Source organism: Ornithorhynchus anatinus, chromosome 4 (assembly GCF_004115215.2).
Source record: "Ornithorhynchus anatinus isolate Pmale09 chromosome 4, mOrnAna1.pri.v4, whole genome shotgun sequence".
In the NCBI taxonomy this organism is placed as follows: Eukaryota; Metazoa; Chordata; class Mammalia; order Monotremata; family Ornithorhynchidae; genus Ornithorhynchus; species Ornithorhynchus anatinus.
Genome location: NC_041731.1, coordinates 94275882 through 94298635, shown reverse-complemented (window position 1 = coordinate 94298635; position 22754 = coordinate 94275882). Strand labels below are relative to the sequence as shown.

Genomic DNA, 22754 nt, shown 5'->3' with positions numbered 1-22754 from the left:
GCGGATCTTTCAACTTTCCTCCTCAACTGCATCAAAGACTCAAGGCTTCGCCCCCCCCAACACCCGTCCCGAGGGCAGCCCCTTTCCAAGGAGAAACATTTGTCAGCTGTGCTACTCTGGAGACTCCGGGGTCGCCGGACGGGCCGGTCCGAGGCTCCGGGAGTCCGTTAGGGAGCCCCGGGGACGGCCTGGCCAGGCATGGATTCCTGGACACTACCGCTAAACCTCGCGACAGGAAACGTGGACCTCCGACAGACCAAAAGATGAACCGATTCACACCTTTATCACTGACCAACAGCACTTTGAGAAAGATGAGGGAACTGAGGCCCAGAGAAGTGAAGCGACTTGCCCAAGATCATCCAGCAGAAGTGGCAGAGCTGGGATTAGAACCCAGATCCTCTGACTCCCAGGCCTAATCTCTTTCGACTAGACCCACACCGCTTTTTGCCGTTGTGCATTTAAAAAATGTCATTCCTAATGTAAGGTGTCAACCATTCAACTAGATTAGACCGTGAGCCCGTCACTGGGCAGGGATTGTCTCTATCTGTGGCCCAATTGTATATTCCAAGTGCTTAGTACAGTGCTCTGCACATAGGAAGCGCTCCATAAATACTGTTGAATGAATGAATGAAAAACGCTTCCACTTCAGTCGATCAATCAGTCAACTATTGAGCACTTAATCGATCGATGCTATTCATCGAGCGCTTACTGTGTGCAGAGTAAGTGCTCTATCCCAGGAACCCAGGGACAGAGTTGGTAGACACGTTCCCCCCGCAAGCTTACTATGTGCTAAGCACTGCAGTAGGTGCTTGGCACTGTACTGTAGAGAAGAGAAGCAGCGTGAAGCAGCGTGGCTCAGGGGAAAGAGCACGGGCTTTGGAGTCAGGTCATGGGTTCGACTCCCGGCTCGGCCACTTGTCGGCTGTGTGACTCTGGGCAAGTCACTTAACTTCTCTGTGCCTCAGTTACCTCATCTGTAAAATGGGCATTAAGACGGTGAGCCTCATGTCGGACAACCTGATTACCCTGTATCTACCCCAGCGCTTAGAACAGTGCTCTGCACGTAGTAAGCGCTTAACAAATACCAACATTATTATTATTATTATTATTATTCTCTGGGCATCAGTGATCTCATCTGTAAAATGGGGATGAAGACTGTGATCCCCCATGTGGAACATGGACTACGTCCAATCTGATTAGCTTGTATCTACCCCAGAGTTCATTCATTCAATCGTATTTATTGAGCACTTACTAGGTGCAGAGCACTGTACTAAGCGCTTGGAATGTACAATTCGGCAACAGATGGAGACGATCCCTGCCCAACAATGGGCTCACAATCTAGAAGGGGGAGGCAGACAACAAAACAGAACAAAACAAAACAAGTAGTCTGGTGTAAATATCATCAAGATAAATAGAATCAGAGATCTATACGCTTCATTAACAAAATAAATAGAGTAATACATAATATATACAAATATGCACAGTGCTGTGGGTTAGTTTAGAACAGTTTCTGGCACTTCTTGGAAGCACTCAATCCCCTTGCCCCCTCTTACTTCTTCTCGCCACTCTCCTACTACAACCCGTCCCGTACACTTTGCTCCTTTAATTCTAACCCTCTCACTGTACCTCGGTCTCGGCTATCTCGCTGCGACCTCTTGCCCACCTCACTGCCTCTGGCTTGGAACGCCCTCCCCACCCGTCCAACGGACAACTACTCTCCCCGTCTTCAAAGCGTTATCGAAGGCGTTTAGACTGTGAGCCCATTATTGGGCAGCAGCGTGGCTCCGTGGAAAGAACCCGGGCTTGGGAGTCAGAGGTCATGGGTTCGAATCCCGGCCCTGCCACTTGGCAGCTGTGTGGCTGTGGGCGAGTCGCTTCACTTCTCTGGGCCTCAGTTCCCTCATCTGTAAAAGGGGGATTGACTGTGAGCCTCACGGGGGACGACCTGATTACCCTGTTTCTACCCCCGCACTTAGAACAGTGCTCTGCACATGGGGAAGCAGCGTGGCTCAGTGGAAAGAGCCTGGGCTTCGGAGTCAGAGGTCATGAGCTCGACTCCCGGCTCTGCACTTTGTCAGCTGTGGACTGTGGGGCGAGTCACTTCGCTTCTCCGGTGCCTCAGTTCCCTCATCTGTAAAATGAGGATGAAGACTGTGGAGCCCCACGTGGGACAACCTAATTCCCTTGTATCTACCCCAGCGCTTAGAACAGTGCTCCGGCACATAGTAACCGCTTAACAAATCCCACATTATTATTATTATTATTTATTAACAAATACCAACATTATTATCTGTTGCCGAATTGTACATTGCAAGTGCTCAGTACAGTGCTCTGCACATAGTAAGCGCTCAATAAATAGTATTGAATGAATGCGCACGTCCTCCAAGAGACCATCCCTGATTCAGCCCCCCTTTCCTCCTCTCCCACTCCCTTCTGCGTCACCCTGACTTGCTCCCTTTATTCATCCCTCTCCCCTCCCAGCCCCACAGCTCTTATGTCCATATCTATCATTAATTTACATGAACGTCTGTCTCCGTCTTCAGACAGTAAGCTCACTGTGGGCAGGGAAGGCACCGGTTTATTGTTATATCGTAATAATCATAATGACAAAGATGGTATTTGTTAAGCACTTGCTATGTGCCCAGCACTGTTCTAAGCACTGGGGTAGATACAAGGCAAGCAGTTTGTCCCACATGGGGTTCACAGTCTTAATCCTCATTTTACAGATGAGGGAACTGAGGCCCAGTGAAGTGACTTGCCCAAAGTCACACAGCTGACAAGTGGCAGAGCCGGGATTAGAACCCACAACCTCTTACTCCCAAGCCTGTGCTCTTGCCACTAAGCCGTGATGCTTCTAGCCCAAGCGTCTAGTACAATGCTCTGCACACAGTAAACACTAAATACGATCGGCTGACTGATGTAATGATAATAATAACGTTGGTATGTGTTAAGCGCTTACTCTGTGCGGAGCACTGTTCTAAGCGCCGGGTAGATACAGGGTAATCAGGTTGTCCCACGTGGGGCTCGCAGTCTTCATCCCCCATTGGACAGATGAGGTCACTGAGGCCCAGAGAAGTGACCAGAAGAGAAGAGAAGCAGCGCGGCTCAGTGGAAAGAGCACGGGCTTGGGAGTCAGGGCTCACGAGTTCGAATCCGCGGCTCTGCCACTGTCGGCTGTGTGGACTGTGGGCAAGTCATTTAACTTCTCTGGGCCTCAGTTCCCTCATCTGTAAAATGGGGGATGAAGACCGTGAGCCCCACGGGGGACAACCTGATTCCCCTACGTCTACCCCAGCGCTTAGAACAGTGCTCGGCACATAGTAAGCGCTTAACAAATACCGACATTATTATTATTATTATTATTATTCAGTGAAGTGACAGTCACACAGCTGACAAGTGGCAGAGTCGGGATTCGAACCGTGACCTCCGGCTCCCAAGCCCGGGCTCTTTCCCCGGAGCCGCGCTGCTCGCTTTAATAAATACCATTAAAAATAAAGGAGATCCGAGGCTCAGGTTCGTATTGGAGATGCCAGACGTCTAAGCCGGGGTTTCAAATAACAATAATAATAACGTTGGTATCTGTTAAGCGCTTACTATGGGCAGAGCACCGTTCTAAGCGCTGGGGGAGACACAGGGGAATCAGCTTGTCCCAGTCGGGGCTCACAGTCTTAGTCTCCTTAGTCTCCTTCAACTGAGGGAGCAGGGAGAAGAGGAAGAAGAAGAATCCTTACCGCTGCCATCTTCAGCCGCACGGTCAGGCCGTCCTGCCAGGCGAAGCACAGGAGGTGGGGCAGGTAGAGGGTGAAGTGGAGGACACCGCAGCAGGCTGCAGCCAGGTTGGCCTTGGAGAAGAAAGCGCTCAGGAGGAAGCTCTGGGCGACGGTGGCCGTGGAGAACGTCAGCAGGAACAGGAAGAGGATAACGGGATCGCCGTAGTGCAGGATCCTGCCGTGCTGCGAACGGGACAGGTGCGAAGAGTCAGGGAAGCGGGACGGACCGTGTGGCTCTCTGGGGAGGAGCCCCGGGACGGTTGGCCTGGGACACAGAAGCGCCTAAATTCTATCCGGCTCCCCTCTTGTCTGCTGGGTGACCTGGGGCACCACGCTTCACTTTCTGTTTCCGCTTCTGTTGGCTCAGGGGATAGAGCGCGGGCTTTGGACGTCAGGGCTCACGGGGTTCGAATCCCGGCTCTGCCACTTGTCGGCTGGGTGACTGTGGGCGAGTCCACTTCACTTCTCTGGGCCTCGGTTCCCTCATCTGGAAAATGGGGATGAAAGACTGGGAGCCCCACGTGGGACAACCCGATTCCCTGGGTCTACCCCAGCGCTTAGAACAGTGCTCGGCACACAGTAAGCGCTTAACAAATACCAACATCGTCATCATTATTATTATTATTCTCTGTTTCTCAGTTCCCTCATCTGGAAAATGAGGATTGAGACTGTGAGCCCCATATGGGACAGGGACCGTGTTCAACCTGATTTGCTCATATCCACCCCAGTGCTTAGTACACATAGTAATGATAATAATAATGTCGGTATTTGTTAAGCGCTTACTATGTGCAGAGCACTGTTCTAAGCCCCGGGGGAGACACAGGGGAATCAGGTCGTCCCACGTGGGGCTCACGGTCTTAATCCTCATTTTACAGATGAGGTGACTGAGGCCCAGAAGTGAAGTGACTCGCCCACAGTCACACAGCTGACAAGTGGCCGAGCTGGGATTCGAACTCATGACCTCTGATTCCAAAGCCCGTGCTTCATTTACTATTATCATTTAGCTTCTGAAACCTGAGAGCCGACACACAGGGGACCGCGATGTTCCTGATCTATCCAAGTTCCTGGGATGTGAACCAGCCTTATGATGATGTTGGTATTTGTTAAGCGCTTCCTATGTGCAGAGCACTGTTCTAAGCGCTGGGGGAGATACAGGGCGATCAGGTTGTCCCACGGGAGGCTCGCGGTCTTCATCCCCATTTTACAGATGAGGGAACTGAGGCACCGAGAAGCGAAGTGACTTGTCCACAGTCACCCAGCTGACTGGTGGCAGAGCAGGGGTTCGAACCCATGACCTCTGACTCCCAAGCCCATGCTCTTTCCACTGAGCCACGCTGCTTCTCCTTTATGGGTCCTCCTCCTCCCCCAGGGCACATTCAACAATAGATAAGCAGGACCTGGGTTCTAATCCTGCTCTGCCACTTGTCTGCTATGTGACTTTGAGCAAGTCACTTCACTTTTCTATGCTTCAGTGATATCATCCGCAAAATGGGGATTAAGACCGTGAGCCCTATGTGGGACACGGACTGTGTCCGACCTGATTATCTTCTGTCTACCTCGGTGCTTAGCACAGTGCCTGGCAAGTGCTTGGTACCGTACTGTGCACACGGTAAGTGCTCAATAAATAGGATTGGATGAATGAAATATGGGTGACTGAACATAGTATGCGCTTAACAAATACCATTAAAAAAATAGCTCCCTTTGCCCAGGTAGACAACGGGGCCCAAGATAATAATAATAATCATGTTGGTATTTGTTAAGCGCTTACTATGTGCAGAGCACTGCTCTAACCGCTGGGGTCACCAGGTTGTCCCACGTGAGGCTCACAGTTAATCCCCATTTTACAGATGAGGCAACAGAGGCACACAGACGTGAAGTGACTCGGCCACAGTCACACAGCTGACAAGTGGCAGAGCTGGGAGTCGAACCCATGACCCCTGACTCCGAAGCCCAGGCTCTTTCCCCTGAGCCACGCTGCATATTAATGTCCGTCTCCCCATCTAGACTGTAAGCTCATTGTGGACAGGAAATGTGCTAATTTCTATTGCACTATAGTCTAATAATAATGGTGGTATTTATTAAGCGCTTACTATGTGCCTGTTCTAAGCGCTTGGGTAGGTACAAGGTAACACAATATTAATTCCCATTTTCCAGATGAGGTAACTGAGGCACAGAGAAGTGGAGTGTCTTGCCCAAGGTCACTCAGAGAGCGTGCGGCGGAGCTGGGATTAAAACCCACCTCCACTAACTTCCAGGACTGGGTTCTTTCTACTAGGCTGCACTCTATCAAGCGAAGTGCTCTGCACATAGTAAGCGCTCAGTAATACCATCGAATGATTGGTTGATGGATTTTAATAAGGCTTCGAACATGAGGCGAGGAACATCGGTTTGGATAGAAAGGGCGAGGGAGTTCCCAGGCCAGAGGCAGGAGCGGACGAAGGGCCGGCGGTGAGAGAGATGAGATGGAGGTAGGTCAGTAGGTGGGTGGCGTTCGGAAGAGTGAAGTGAAGGTGTTGGGTTGTAATAGTTCTCCAGGGGTCCTCCCTGGTTCCGGAATCAACCTCCTCCAGGGCCTGCGTAGGCAAGCCCATCGCGTCAGTTCGAATCTGTTACCGGATTTTGGTCCTTCCGCAGCGCTTAGCACAGTGCTTCTGCACATAGTAAAGCGCTCAATAAATACACCGAATGAATGAATGAATCAACATTCCCTGCCGCTAATAACCGCACACCGATGAAAGAGAAAATTCCCATCGCTTCTTTCTCCTGCCTCCATATTCCATCTGCCCCTGGGCCCCGGGAAACCGAGTGGGGAGCTTCATTCAAAGGGAAATCCCCGTTTTCCAGTTAGGTGCCGTTCCCTGTCATTATCTCGCGTGGCTCAGTGGAAAGAGCCCGGGCTTGGGAGGCCGGAGGTCAAGGGTTCGAATGCGGCTCTGCCGTCCTGTCAAGCTGTCTGCGTGTGTGACTGTGGGCAAGTCACTTTACCTCTCTGTGCCTCGCGTTCTCTCCGTCTGTAAAATGGGGATGAAGACTGCGAGCTTCACGTGGGATAACCTGATTACCCTGTAACTACCCCAGCACTTAAAACAGTGCTCTGCGCATAGTTTGAACAAATACCAACATTATTGTTATTATCTGCAAAATCTCCACTGGATTCCAAGTGCAGCCAGGACCTCCCTGAAGGAAGCTTCTGCCACTTGTCTGCTATGTGACCTTGGGCAAAGTCACAACTTCTCTGGGCCTCAGTTACCTCAACTGGAAAATTGGGATTGAGACTGTGAGCCCCACGTGGGACAAGGGACTGTGTCCAACCTGATTTGCTTATATCCACCCCAGCACTTAGTCAGCGTCTGGCACATAGTAAGCACTTAGCAAATACTATTATTATCAGTAGTAGTAATAATAATAATAAATGTTTCCGTGTTCTATTGGCCCATTCCCCGGGCAAAAGGATTTTTTTTTTCTTTTTCATGGTATTTAAGCACTTACCGTGTGCCTGGCACTGTACTGAGGGCTGAGGTGGATACAAGCTAATCAGGTCGAACACAGTCCATGTCCCACGTGGGGCTCGCAGTCTTAATCCCCATTTTACAGATGCGGGAACGGAGGTCCAGAGAAGTGAAGTGACTGGCCCAAGGTCACACAGCAGACAAGTGGCATGAGCCGAGGTTAGAACTCCAGTCCTTCTGATTCCCAGGCCTGCGCTCTAGCCACTAGGCTTCAGAGTCGCTTACCAGCACTTGGGCTGGAAAAGGGGGGGATCTCTAGCCAAACCCTGGTTTAAGGGTTTTACAGTCCTTTAATGATGGTGGTATTTGTTAAGCGCTTACTATGTGCAAAGCACTGTTCTAAGCGCTGGGGGGGATACAGGGTGATCAGATTGTCCCACGTGGGGCTCACAGTTTTAATCCCCATTTTACAGATGAGGTATCTGAGGCACAGAGAAGTGAAGTGACTTGCCCAAAGTCACACAGCTAGCAAGCGGCAGAGCTGGGATTCGAACCCATGACCTCTGACTCCCAAGCCCAGGTTCTTTCCACTGAGCCACGTTGCTTCTTTAGACTGTGAGCTCCTCCTCTGGGCTCTAAACTCTTGCGGTCAGGGAACGTCTTTCAACTCTGATGTACTGGACTCTCCCAAGTTCTTAGAACAGTGCTCCGCACACAGGAAGTGCTCAGTAAATACTATTGACTGATGGATTTGACTTTCCAGCCACAGTCTGATGCTGGGAGCTCCAGGGTGGGATCGGCCAGGAATCAAGAAAGAGAGAGAGAGCGGGCAGGGCTGCTGAGGAGCTTTATAGTCTTTGGTGGGAATGGATCCACGGGGACGTTCCGTAGGATGAATCCTTCACTTTGCCTCTCCATGGGTCTGAGCACAGTTTGGATATTAACTGATAATGGCATTTGTTAAGCGCTTACTATGTGCAAAGCACCGTTCTAAGCGCTGAAGAGGATGCAAGATGACGCGATTGTCCCACGTGGGGCTCACAGTCTTAATCCCCATTTTACAGTTCAAAGTGTAGGCCAGTGGTTAGAGCAGCGTGGCTCAGTGGAAAGAGCCCGGGCTTGGGAGTCGGCGGTCATGAGTTCGACTCCCGGCTCTGCCACTCGGCAGCTGTGTGACTGTGGGCAAGTCACTTCACTTCTCTGGGCCTAAGTTACCTCATCTGTAAAATGGGGATTAACTGTGAGCCTCACGTGGGACAACCTGATGACCCTGTATCTCCCCCAGCGCTTAGAACAGTGCTCGGCACATAGTCAGCGCTTAACAAATACCAACATTATTATTATCAGCACGGTCCTGGAAATCAGAGGACGTGGGTTCTAATCTCGGCTCCGCCACTTGTCTGCCGTTTGACCGTGGGCAAGTGACAACTTCTCTGTGCCTCAGTTCCCTCATCTGTAAAATGAGGATTAAGATTGTGAGCCCCACCTGGGATATGGGCTGCATCCAACTTGATTAGTTTGTGTCTGTCAATCGATCAGTCACATTTATTTGAGCACTCACTGTGTGCAGAGCACTTTACTAGGCACTTGGAAGAGAACAATATAACAGATGCAGACCCTGCCTTCACTGAGCTTAACAATCTAGCGAGGACTGTCCCCAAGCTTAATAAGTACGCACGGTAAGCTCTTAATAAATAATTCTCTGTTTCAGAGGGGAATTCCAAATGTCCTCGCTTCCTCATTTCCTAAATTATAAGATATACCTCTGTTAGATACGGTTCTTTCGGGGCACAGTCCAGCAGGAGGAGAGCTGGTGAACACAGTTTTGGAATGGGGAGGAAAATTCAGCAGCTCCATTTCCCGTTACTGCCCAGGCCCAGGGCAGAGAAGGGTGGCCATGACGCAATAGGTGTTGCCCTGGTTTAGGAACAAACGTGGAGAATATTTATCCCGGGCAATGAACGGGGGACATGATCTAGACCGTGAGCTGGTCGAGGGCAGAGAAGACATCAACCATCTCCGTTGTACTGGACTCTACCGAACACTTAGTACAGAGCTCTGCACTCGGAAAGCGCTCGATAAATACGATTGATTGCCAATAGCCTCCAAAATTACACGCTTTGATCTCGATGGTATACGGTCGCCATTCCAATCAATCCATCACCAGGCCATGCCGCTTGGGAGCTCCTCCGCTAGATGGTAAGTTCCTTGAAGACAGGAATCGCGCCTACCAACTCTTTGTATTGTACTCAACGGTTGGTGCGGTGCTCAACACACAGTAGGTGCTCAATAAACACCATTGATTGATTGACAGAAGCCAGTGGAGGGTTTTGAGGAGTGGAGAGATGTTACCGAAAGATGTTTCAATCCATCGGCCAAATGATAAATCGATTTCTTCGCTCTCGGTCCATATATGGTTGTCATTCCGTTCACAGCAACTGTCTGCTGCCTGGGGAAGACTCAGTCACTTGGGGATGTTCAGAGGTTTTGGGGGTTTTTTATGATTATTTGCTAAGCTCTTACTGTGTGTCAAACACTGTTCTAAGTCCTGGAGTAGGTACAGGTTAATTAGGTCAGACACCATCCTTACCCCACACTCTAAGTAGGAAGGAGAACTGGTATGCCCATTTTACATTGAGGAAACTGAGGCCCAGAGAAGTGACTTGTCCAAAGTCACACAGCAAGCGGTTAGCAGAGTCAGAATTAGAACTCAGGTCCTTCTCACTCCCAATCCTGTGCTCTTTCCGTTAGGAACACTGCTTCTCTTTTGCATCCAGGGTTTTCCAAAATACGCCATTTCGGGAACCCGGGATTCGGCGGGCTAGAGGCTGGAGGCTTGGGGAGGCCCCTCTGAGGAATTTCCCTTCTAAAAGGGGAAAGGCTTGAGCGTCAGAGGGCCCCTGCTTTCCCAACGCAGAGACTGCAGGAGTCAGGAAGGAGCAGAGGCCAGGCCGTGGAATGGAGATGAGAAGAATCGTGGCTCTGCCCCGACCAGATAGGAGAGATTTATCCTCCCCACCCAGCTCCGCATTCCTCAGACCTGTGCACTCCTTGGAATGGTGCGTCGAACCATCGGACAGGAATCCTATCATCATTTCAAGCAGCGTGGCTTTGGATAGAGCACTTTCCGGGGGTTCAGAAGGACCTGGATTCTAATCCTGACTCCCCCACTTGTCTGCTGGGCAAGTCGCTTCACTTCTCTGTGCCTCATTTCCCTCATCTGTAAAATGGAGACTGTGAGCCCTGTGTGGGACAGGGACTGTGTACAACCCGATTGTCTTGCACCTCCCCCAGTGCTTAGAACCATGCCTGGCACATAGTGAGTGCTTAACAAAAATCACTATTGTTGTTATTACTGGGAAGGACCTGGTTCCTCAAATTCCAGCCTCTGGGACAGGAAACCCTTCCAAATTTAGGAGGAAGCAGGAGGTTTTGGGTAGTGGGAAGCTGAAAAGTACCTCTGGTCTGTTTATGATTAGCATTAAAGAACACCCCAGGCAGCTTTTCCTAATACCCTCCTAATACCTTAGGAAGGTAATCCAGGGAGGAGGGAATTCCTTGCCTTCTTTCTTCTGGGCTTAGAAGCAGAGACCGCGTTGGAGCAAGCCCACCCTCGGCTCTATTCTGCCTCCGTAGGGTCTTCAGGTTTTTTGGGGAGGGTTGGGGGGGGACTTTATTCCTCATTATCAACAGACTCAGGGGCACCCGGGACTTCCCTCCTCCCTCACTGGGTCATTCTCTCTGTCTTCCCCCCTCCCTGGGTGGTGCCCGGCAGGCTGCCGTCACCCCCCTCCCCGACTCCTGATCCGTCGTACTTACCGTGACTAGTCCTGTGAGGAGCAGCGTGCTGGTCGCCATGATGGAGAAGCTGTCCAGGAACCACGCGCTCCAGATGGCCGCACCGGACACGCCCCGGTTTTTCAAGGTCTCCCTCAGCCTCATCTCCTTCTCCAGCACGATGCTCTTCACGATCATGGAGGCAGAGTAGATCCAGGCCAGCACCGTGAAGATGGGGAAGCAGCGATTCAAAGTGATCATGAAGCTGCCGAGGGAAGACAGAGTGGGAGGACGCCAAGGCCAACGACAAAAGAGGGAGATAGACCATGGCGGAGAGGCCCGATTTCGCGGGCTCCACGGTCACAGGATGCCGGCTTCGCGCCCTCAACCCGAAGAGCCGCCAAACCCCTCTGAGGAGAGAAGAGGCTGCCCCGCTCATCCAGGTGACTGGATATCTGGCCACGTAGTTTTGGGGGGGAAGGCTGACGAGGTGGGGTGGGGAGATGGGGGAGATGAAGGGAGAGGCCGAAGGGTAGGGAAATGGAAGATGAGACACAGAAGGGGGAAGGGAAGAAAGGGGGAAGGAAATGGGAAATAAGGAAGACGAACAGGCAGAGCAAGGGGAAAAAGTAAGAAAGAAGGGAGGGGTCGGAGAGTAAGGAGCACAGAAAAGTGGGGAGCACGGGGCTAAAGAGGATAGACATGGGGGTGGGAGAAAGCAGCTCTTCTTGCATAGACCCCCCTCACCCACAGAGGAGGAAGTTTCAGCCATCGCGGCCAGCAAGTCATTTTAGAACCCCAACTTCTAGCCAACCGGATGGCCACTGTCAGCAGGGCAGGCCAATTTACAAGCCAACAGAAGAAGAGTCAGTCATTCAATTGTATTTCTTGAGTGCTTACTATACACAGAGCACGGTACTGCACTCTTGGGAGAGAACAATACAGCAGAATTGGGAGACAAGTACCCCGCCCACAAGGAGCTTACCGTCTAGGGGGGATGGTGGGGGACACTTATCGAGCAGGGTCTGTTGAGGCTGCCAGCCCAGGGAGAGGACCCTCTCTCCCCTCGCTCTAAGCCCCGTTCTTCCTCCTGCAAGCATCCCAGGAGGCAGCAAGAGTAGGCTCTTCCGAGAAGGTGGCTAAAGTTCATTCATTCAGTCGTATTTATTGAGCGCTTACTACGTGCAGAGCACTGTATCAAGTGCTCCCTCTCGACTCTTAGCCCCTCTCGACTCTAAGCTCATTACGGGTAGGGAATGTGTCTGCCAACTCTGTCGGATGGTGCTCTCCCAAACCCTTCATACAGTGCTCTGCGTACTGTAAGCGCTCAATAAATACAATCGATTGATTGGATTGATTAAAGCCCCCCGACAGCCCCATTAGAGTGCATTCTACTCTGCATTGCGTTTGATGTTTGGGGAGAAACCACTCTGTGGGGTTTTTCATGTGCCTCTCCCACACTTAATGGGCTAGTAAAATCCCAGGTGGTGATAGCCAAGAAAAGCAGGTGGGTGGTGCTACGGGCGGGAGACTTGCAACCACGACTGCCTGCGGAGATCCTTCAGGGCAGAGAGCTTGCCATGGAGGTCCTCCGCTTGGCCCAAGGATGGGGATCTGCTCAGGGAAATGAACGGATCACCAGGCGAAGCCGGCTTGACCCGATCGATTGCACATTTCCCACAGCTCGTTGTGGGCAGGGAACGTGTCTACTAACTCAGCGTGGCTCAGTGGAAAGAGCCCGGGCTTGGGAATCAGAGGTTGTGGGTTCTAATCCCAGCTCCGCGACCTTAGGCAAGCCACTTAACTTCTCTGTGCCTCAGTTACCTCATCTGTAAAATGGGGATGAAGACTGTGAGCCCCACCTGGGACAAACTGATTACCTTGCATCTTCCCCAAGCGCTTTGAACCGTGCTTGGTACATAGTAAGCGCTTAACAAATACCGACATTTATTTTCGATTAGACCGTAAGCCCGTCAGTGGGCAGGGATCGTCTCTATCTGTGGCCGAATTGTACATTCCAAGCTCTTAGTACAGTGCTCTGCACATAGTAAGTGCTCAGTAAATACTATTGAATGTTACAATGTTCTCTCCCGAGCACGCACTACAGTGCTCGGCACACAGTAAGTGCTCAATACACATGACTGATTGATTAGCTCTTTCCCTGGGAAACTCCCTGCTCTGTTTCCTTCCCTGAACACAGTCCCTTTCCAAAGAGGCTCAGAGCCCTAAATCCCTCTCCTCCCTCCTTCCAGGTGTCACCATCCGGCCAGTTCCCTGCTGACCTTCCGGACCTGTGGCAGGACCTCCCACCCGCCCACTCTGGCCAGAGGGCCAAGGGGCTCACTGGGTGGACAGAATGGGAACATTCCTCCACCTTTTCATCCAGCACACATCACTGGAATGTTAATTAGAGAAGGAGCTGCATTATTCAGCGGCTCCTAGAAACCAGGCCTGCTTGGGATGCCGGGTCGATTCTGTGGGGAAGCCTACTTTGACGGGTGCCCTATTAATGCCAAGCTTGCAGCCTGGCCTAGTGGGTAGAGCCTGGGCCTGGAAGTCCGAAGAAACTGGTTTCTAATCCTGGTTCCACCGCTCGAATGTCACTTAACTCCTCTATGCCTCGATCACCTCATCTGTAAAATGGGGCTTAAGACTGTGAGCCCCATATGGGACATGGATGGTGTCCAACCTGATTAAGCTTGTATCTACCCCCAGTGCTTAGTACGGTGGCTGGCGCAAAGTAAGCGCTCCACAAATACCATTAAAAATAAAAAAGCACGCTCTGGGCCCGGGTCCCAATCCCCTCTAAATTACCCAGCACCCCTAGCCACGGCCCGCCCAAGCCTAACTTTGGCGGCAGCTTCAGATCCTCAGGATGTTTCTTCTCTAGCGATCTACCATTTAATTGCATTCTACTACCCCAAGTTCTTAGTCCAGGGCTCTGCACACAGTAAGTGCTCAATAAATACCATTAATGGAGTGAATTAAGCAACTCCACCATTCCTCACCATCAAAAGTGCCTAACACTTTTCTCCCTCCCTTCCTCCCCCGCTTCTTATCTCCATCTCTGAGCAGAAATATTCTCCCAGCCCCCAGCCTTGAGTTTTCTCTCCCTTCCAAGGCAAGATCAAAGGCGAAAGGCTGGGAGCCTCACAAAACCCATAGGCCCTCCCAGCGCCTCAATTAAGATATCAGGGAAGAGGATCACGAAACTGCTCTTACTCACGCATCATCTACAAAGCAGGGATATGGCATCTGCTGGAGGTAGATTCCGGGGGGCACTTCAGTTTTGGTCTGGCTCCTTATAATCCCGTGTTCGATCATGTCCTGAAGATAGGCAAAACCTCCCCAAATGTACCGTAAATCCTCCACTGGGTCAGCTCTGGGCCTGGATCCAGTACCTGGCAAAGGGAAAAGTCAGTGAGGCTTCCATGGGATAGAAACAAGGCCCGTGAATTCCCCTTTTCTCACAGTCTGGGAGTTCCACCTCCTTCAGGCCTTGAGAACGAATGCGAGGATCTTTCTTCTAAAATGGCATTCAGTCTATGCCTCCCCACTCCTCAAAAACCTCCAGTGGTTTCTCCTTACCATTAAAAGTACTCAATCAGCTCTCCCTTCCTGCCTTTTTCCCTCCTGCCTTACCTGACAGATTTCTTCTACAACCCAGCCTACACACTTCACTCTTCTAACGTTACCCTATTCAATGTACTTGCAATCTCATTTATTTCACCGCTCATCCCTTTCCCCCGTTCCCGCCTCCGGCCCGGAAACTCCCTCCTCGTTCATATCTGGCAGACCACCGCTCTCTCCATCTTCAAAGCCTTATTAAAATCACAACTTCTCAAGAGATCTTCCAGTCAATCAATAAATCAGGGGTATTTATTGAGCGCTTCTCTAAGCCCTCATTTCCCTTACCCCCTTTCCCACATGCTTCGCTTACCTACTTGGATCTGTATCCCTTAAGCATTTGATATTCACCCCACCCTCAGTCCCACGGAACTTGCGCACATATTATTATGCTCTGCCATTTCCCCTGTCTAGTAATTTATTTTAATGTCTGTCTCCCCCCCTAGATTATAAATTCCTTATGAGCAAGGGATTGTGTTTGTGTCTACAAATGTTATTCTACTGTACTGTCCCAAGAGCTTAATAATAATAATAATGTTGGTATTTGTTAAGCACTTACTATGTGCAGAGCACTGTTCTAAGTGCTGGGGGAGATACGGGGTAATTAGGTTGTGCCACAGTCTTAATCCCCATTTTACTCGTGAGCTGAGGCACAGAGAAGTGAAGTGGCTTGCCCACAGTCACACAGCTGACAGGTGGCAGAGCAGGATTCGAACCCATGACCCCTGACTCCCAAGGCCATGCTCTTTCCACTGAGCCACGCTGCTTCTCAGAACACAGTAAGCTCTCAATAAATACTACTGCTTAATTGACTGTGGAAGACTCAGGTTGGTTTCAGGCACTGGGGCAACCCACTGCTCTGTTCAAACCGCCATCACTTCCTTGTATGTTGGTCGCCTCACATGGGACTCTCAGAGACTCGGTTTCCCCACTGATGGGCGATATTAAATAACAAGAAGTAGTTCAAGTATATCAGGAAAAAATAGCCGAAAATCTAATTGACTATATCGGGGATGGAGCACGGGACTACGAGGCAGGAGACCCAAGGTTCTAGTCCTGGTTCTGCCACTTAACTTGAGCCAGTCACTTCACTTTTCTGTGTCTCAGTTTTCTCATCTGTAAAATAGGGATAAATGACCTGTTCTTGCTCCCTCTTGGACTCTGAGCCTGCGTGGACAGAGACTGTATCTGATTAGCATGGCATAGTGGTTAGAGCATGGGCCTGGGAGTCAGAAGGTCACGGGTTCTAACTCTGGCTCTGCCACGTGTCTGCTGTGTGACTTGGGGCAAGTTACTTTGCTTCTCTGTGCCTCAGTTACCTCATCTGTAAAATGGGGATTGAGAATGTGAGCCCATAGGGGACAGGGACTGTGTACAACCCCATTGGCTTGTATACACCCCGGCGCTTAGTTCAGCGCTTGGCACATAGTAAGCACTTAAAATACCACAATTATTATTTATTGATATTAATGTCTGTTTCCCCATCTTTAGACTATAATCTCATAGTGGGCAGGGAATATGACTGTTTATTGTTGTATTGTACTCTCCCGAGCAATTAACACAGTAGTCCTCGCAGTGAGTGCTCAGTAAGTACGACTGAATGAATGAACGAATGATCTTGTGTTGATTGCAACGTCTCCTTCTTGGACAGTAACCTTCATGCGGACAGGGACTGTGTCTGATTTGTTTATCTTGTGTCTACCCAGCATTTTGCACAGTGCTTGGCACGTGGTAAGTGTTCAATAAATACCATCATCAGTATTACTACCAGCTGATGGCTAACGTCTGGGGGGTGGGTGGTAATCAGGATGAAAGAATTGCCGTACGAAGACTCTTTCAAAGTCAACACAAGGCCCGTCATTCCTGCCACACTGTTCTAGTTAGGGGAGTTCATTCATTCATTCATGTAATAGCATTTATTGAGCGATTACCATGTGCAGAGCACTGTACTAAGTGCTTGGAATGTACAATTTGGCAACAAATAGAGACAATTCCTGCCCACTGATGGACTTTTAGTCTAATCGGGGGAGACAGATGGACAGAAAACAAGACAACTTAGTCATGATAAATAGAATCAAGGGGATATACACCTCATTATTGAAATAAATAGGATAATAAAAATATATACAAATGAGCACAGTGCTGGGGGGAGGGGAAAGGCGAGGGGGAGAAGCAGAGGGAAAGGGGGGAAAGGGGGCTTAGCTGAGGGAGGTGAAGCAGAAGCAGAGAGGGAGCAGAGGAGCAGAGGGAAAAGGGGAAGCTCAGTCTGGGAAGGCCTCTTGGAGGAGATGAGCTCTCAGTAGGGCTTTGAAGAGGGGAAGAGAGTTAGTTTGGTGGAGGTGAGGAAGGAGGGCCTTCCAGGACAGCGGGAGGACGTGGGCCAGAGGTCGACGGCGGGATAGGCGTGAACCGGGGACGGTGAGGAGGTGAGCAGCAGAGGAGCGGAGAGTGCCGGGTGGGCAGTAGACAGAGAGAAGGGAGGAGAGGTAGGACGGGGCAAGAGTTCAGAGTAAGGCCAAATCAGGTTTCCTATACAAGTGCGCTCCACAGCAAAGGAGGCATTAAGCAAATGTCATTGCCCACAGATAAAGTTAGTATACTTCAGTTTTGCTAGAACACATGTTTTTGCTGCAAACGTTGGCTAGAACTTGGCAGTAGTTCTTTTACTGTATTTGTTAAGCACTTACTATGTGCCGGCACTGTACTAAGCACTAAGCACAGGTGAGGTAACTGAGGCACAGAGAAGTTACGTGACTTGCCCAAGTTCACACAGCAGGAAAATGGGGGAAGTGGGTTTAGAACCCAGGTCCTCCTGACTCCCAGGACCGTGTTAGGGCTCTGCAAAGAGTAGCCCTCAGTAAGTCTGCTCAACTGTATATCGTCCCCTCAACTGTATATATTTTCATTACCCGATTTATTTTGTTAATGAAATGTACATCGCCTTGATTCTATTTATTTGTTATTGTTTTAATGAGACGTTTATCCCCTTGATTCTATTTATTGTTATTGTTCTTGTCTGTCCGTCTCCCCCGAGTAGACTGTAAGCCCGTCAAAGGGCAGGTCTGTATCTGTTACCGATTTGTCCATTCCAAGCGCTTAGTACAGTGCTCTGCACATAGTAAGCGCTCAATAAATACTATTGAATGAATGAATGAATGATAGATTGATGTCAGTAGAAAAGCAGTTGTATGATTGTGCGTGTCCATCAATACGAGTTTTCCTTAACTTTCATTCATTCAACCATACTGAACTGCACTAAGCTCTTGGGAGGGTAACAATAATAATAATAATATTGGTATTTGTTAAATGCTTACTATGAGCCAAGCACTGTTCTAAGCGCTGGGGTAGATACAAGGTCATCAGTTTATCCCACGTGGAGCTCACAGTCTTAATCCCCATTTTCCAGATGAGGTAACTGAGGCACAGAGAAGTTAAGTGACGCCCTGAGTCACACAGCTGATAAGTGGCGGGGCCGGGATTAGAACCCACGACCTCTGATTCCCAAGCCCAGCCTCTTTCAACTAAGCCACACTGCTTCTCAATGCAATACAATACATCATACAATAGAAACATTCCCTGCCCACAACGAGAGCTTACAGTCTAGAGACGTGGGGTTCGGAAAGAATGCAGCCCCCATGCTGCAAAGGATCTGGGTGCATTTTCTTTGGGGTGTAGTAATCGCTTAACAGATACCATCATCATTATTATTATTGTTACTTAATGTGCTTAAAGTGTCTACCATTTCAAACTTGTTCAAAATGTGTTCTCCTGATCACTTTGCCCTAGTGCACAGGCTCAAATTCCAGTCTAGGGTTTAAAAAAGCAAATGATAGTACTGGGCCAATCACTAAGGGTACGAATATTCATTCTATCTTAAAGTCCATCTCCCTTTGGTCGAGGATCTTCCATTCAGCCTGCAATGGATCTTCACCTGTCTTTGATCTTATTGGTTTTCTCCACCGCATCAATGTTCATCCGGATCTTGTACTTGATGTGCGGCGGCAGCGAGCCGGTCCACGGGTACATGTCCGGGAAGATCACTCCAGCCCAGAACTTGTTCTCCTCCAGCAGGTAGAGGGCTCGGTGGATCAGCTGGATTTCGCTCTCAAACCCTTCAAACTTGTCCAGGATCAAACACTGCGGACGAGCAAAGTTATTGTGAGTGTGCAGAGAGCACAGTGACAGCTGGGATTCACACACTGGGGCAGCCCTGGAGTTGTCATGGTGTGGCGGATAGAGCACGGGCCCGGGAGTCAGAAGATCATGGGTTCTAATCCCGGCTCTGCCACTTTGTGTGACCTTGGGTAAGTCCCTTCAATTGCCTGGGCCTCATCTGTGAAAAGGGGATCGGGACTGTGAGCCCCACGTGAGACAGGGCCTGTGTCCAACCTGATGAGCTTGTACCTACCCAGTGCTTAGTACATTGGCTGGCACATAGCTAAGCACTTAACAAATACCAAAAAAACCCCAAAAGATAGCCTTTCTACAACATCATCCTCACCATGTTTCCCCACGCTTCAAAAACCTTCAACCGTTGCCCATTCCTCGCCTGCCTAAAACAGAAACTCCTGACCATTGGCTCTGATCACCTCTCTCCCTACTAGCAAGGGTAGCATTTATTGAGCACCCACTGGGTTCCAGGATCTGTACTAAATGCTTGGGAAATTCAAATTAAGCAAGTGACACATCCCCTATCCACAAAGAGCTTACACTCTAACGGATGAGACAGACATAAAGGATTTACAGAGCACTCAAAATAAATCATCGCATGTACAGTTGAACAAATGTAGATATATATAAGTACAGAGGATGAATATAAATGGGTAAAGTTCAGAAGCACCAGAGATGGCTGATGGGCCTATATGACTCGAAGTACTGAGAATTAACGGAGGAAGACTTTTGGGAGGAGGGGGACTTTCAGGAAAGCTTTAAACATGGGAAGGGCTGTAGTCTGATGGATTTGATGGGAGATGGAGTTTCAAGCTGGTAGCGAGGGAACCAAGGTGGGAGAGTTGAACACGCGATGCAGTTAGAAGGTTGGTTTGGGAAGAATGAAGAGGGTAGGTTATGGTTAGTAGGGAAGTAAAGATGATTTGTAAGGTGGGAGAAGTTGGTGGAGAGTTTTTTTAAAGCTATTTGTTAAGCATTTATTATGTTCTAAGTGCTGGATGGAATAGCTACAAGTTTTTCAGGTTGGACACAGTCTCTGTCACACCTGGGTCTCCCAGCCCAAGTAGAAGGGAGAACGGGCATTTAATCCCTAATTCACAGGTGAGGAAACTCAGGCACAGAGAAGTGAAGTGACTTGTCCAAGGTCACACAGCAAGCACTTGGTAGAGTCGGCATTAGAACCCAGGTCCTTCTGCCTCCCTGGCCTGTGCTCTATCCATTAGGTCACCCTGGTTGGGTTTAACAGCTAAACAGTGGCACCTCAGTGGTTAAACTGTAAGCTTGTTATGGGCAGGGACTGTGTCTATTAATTCTATTGTATTGTACTCTCCCAAGTGCTTAGTACAGTGCTCTGTACATAGTAAGTGCTCAATAAATACCATTGATTAGATCCCAGTGGGGCAGAGAGACTTCAAAGATTGCAGGCCTCATTCATTCATTCAATCGTATTTATTGAGCACTTACTTTGCGCAGAGCACTGTATTAAGCGCTTGGAAAATACAATTCAGCAACAAAGAGAGACAATTCCTGCCCACATTGGGCTCACAGTCTAAAAGGGGGGAGACAGATATCAAAACAAGTCAACAGGCATTAATAGCATCAATATAAACAAATAGAATTAGAGATATATATGCACACATCAGAACAAGTATAAATAAATAGAATTAAAGATATGTACATATATACACAATTGCTGTAGGGAGGGGAGTAGAGCGAAGGGAGCGAGTTGGGGTGAGTTGAGGGGGAGGGGGAGCTGAGGAAAAGGGGGGCTTAGTCAGATCTCCTGATTACTTCAGTCACTCCTAGCCCTGAGAGCTCACCTATTTTAATGTCTGCCTCCCCTGCATAGACCTTAAGCTCCCTGTGGGATAGGATCACCCCTCCCAACTCTGTTGTATCCTCAGCTTCCAAGAGCTTAGGACAGTCATCTGCACACTACGCTCAATAAATACCATCAATTGACTATCAGAAAGTGATTTCCAAACCCTCAGGAGGTCTTCCCAGACTGAGCCCCCCCCCTTTTTCTTCTGCTCCTCCTCCCCTCCCCATTGCCCCTACTCCCTCTGCTCTACCCCCTTCCCCACCCCACAGCATGTGTGTATATTTGTACATATTTATTATTCTATTTATTTTATTGATGATGTGTATATAGCTACAATTCTATTTATCTATTTTGATGCTGTTTTGTTTTGCTGTCTGTCTCCCCCTTCTAGACTGTGAGCCCACTGTGGGGTCGGAATTGTCACTATCTGTTGCCCATTTGTACTTTCCAAGGGTTTAGCAGAGTGCTCTGCATACAGTAAGCGCTCAATAAATATGATTGAATGAATGAATGAAGACCACTTCGGGCCAAGCTCCTGGAAGACGAAAGAGCCCTCTAGCAGTACTTACAGTCCCTCTAGATCCTGGTGAGAGAGAGAGAGGAAAAGCCCATGTGATAACCATAATAATAATGTTGGTATTTGTTAAGCGCTTACTATATGCAGAGCACTGTTCTAAGCGCTGGTGTAGATAAAGGGTAATCAGGTCGTCCCATGTGAGGCTCACAGTTAATCCCCATTTTACAAATGAGGTAACTGAGGCCCAGAGAAGTGAAGTGACTTGCCCACAGTCACACAGCTGACAAGTGGCAGAGCCGGGAGTCGAACCCATGACCTGTGACTCTGAAGCCCAGGCTCTTTCCAAGGAGCCACGCTGCTTCCCGTAAGAACTGGTGAGACTGATGGTTTAGAAGCCCAAAGCTTGTCAACCTCACTGCCAAAAATTCCATGGCCAAACCATTGCCAATCTGAAGATTCCCAAACAATGGAGTAGGTAAATGTCCCCCTAAACAGAGCACGGTACGAATGAAGAAGGCGGATGGCTCAAACTTCTTCATCATCCCAAAACCCTTGGGTTCTAATCCCACCTCCACCCCTTGTCTGCCGTGTGACTTTGGGCAAGCCACTTCATTTCTCTGGGTCTCAATTACCCTCATCTGTAAAAAATGAGGTTTAAGAGTGTGAGCCCAATGTTGGACTGTGTCCAACCTGATAAACCTTTATTTGCCCCGGTACTGAGAACAGTGCTTGGAACACAGTAAGTGCTTAACAAGTACCTTAATTATGGTGGAGCAGTGTGGGCCGGTGAAAAGAGTCCTGATGTTAGGTCCCAACAGGCCTACGGCATTACAAAGGTCAGAAACAGGGTGGGCTAATGGATAGAGCATGGGCCTGGGAGCCAAGAGGACCCGGGTTTGAATCCTATCTCTACCACTTGTCTGCTGTGTGAGTTTGGGCAAGTCACTTCACTTCTCTGGGCTTCAGTTACCTCCTCTGTAAATCGAGCATTAAGATTAGGAGCGCCACGTGGGGCTTAGTCTGTGTCCAACCTGATGATCTTGAGTCTACCCCAGCGCTTAGTACAGTGCCTGGCACATAGTAAGCACTTAACAATACCATTAAAACATAAACAAAAAATTATGTACACACCTTAATAACCCAGTGTTTCCCCTACCTGTATTTCATTTTAGTGCCCATCTTTCCTTTTAGACAGCGGTAAGCTCTTTGAGGCCAGGGGTCATGTTTACTAACTTTCCTGTACCTTCCCAAGCACTTCGTAAATGGCTCTGCACAGAGTAAGCATTTAATAAATGCTATTGATTAATTGAAGGAAGGGTTTAATAAAGAGTATTGATGGATTACTTGAAGGAAAGTTTCACTAAATGCTATTGCTTGTTTAATTGAAGGAAGGAATCCTATATAATAATAATAATAATGATGGTATTTATTAAGCACTTACTATGTGCCAAGCACTGTTCTAAGCGCTGGGGTAGATATAAGGTAATCAGGTTGTCCCCCGTGGGGCTCACAGTCTTAATCCCCATTTTACAGATGAGGGAACTGAGGTCCAGTGAAGTGACTTGTCCAAAGTCACACAGCTGACAAGTGGCGGAGCAGGGATTAGAACCCATAACCTCTGA

General features: G+C 49.2%; 1 protein-coding gene across 1 annotated transcript in view; it reads right to left on the bottom strand.

The window, feature by feature from the left end:
• The window catches only part of ABCA4 (ATP binding cassette subfamily A member 4), a 224271-nt gene that overhangs the window by 119059 nt on the left and 82458 nt on the right, over positions 1 to 22754 (bottom strand). The window contains exons 12-16 of the mRNA XM_029063580.2: positions 18555 to 18760; positions 15493 to 15554; positions 14223 to 14397; positions 11039 to 11261; positions 3732 to 3953 (exon numbers count right to left, since the gene is read on the bottom strand). Of these exons, the coding sequence (XP_028919413.1) occupies positions 3732 to 3953; positions 11039 to 11261; positions 14223 to 14397; positions 15493 to 15554; positions 18555 to 18760 (888 nt within the window). The remainder of the gene's footprint in view (positions 1 to 3731; positions 3954 to 11038; positions 11262 to 14222; positions 14398 to 15492; positions 15555 to 18554; positions 18761 to 22754) is intronic.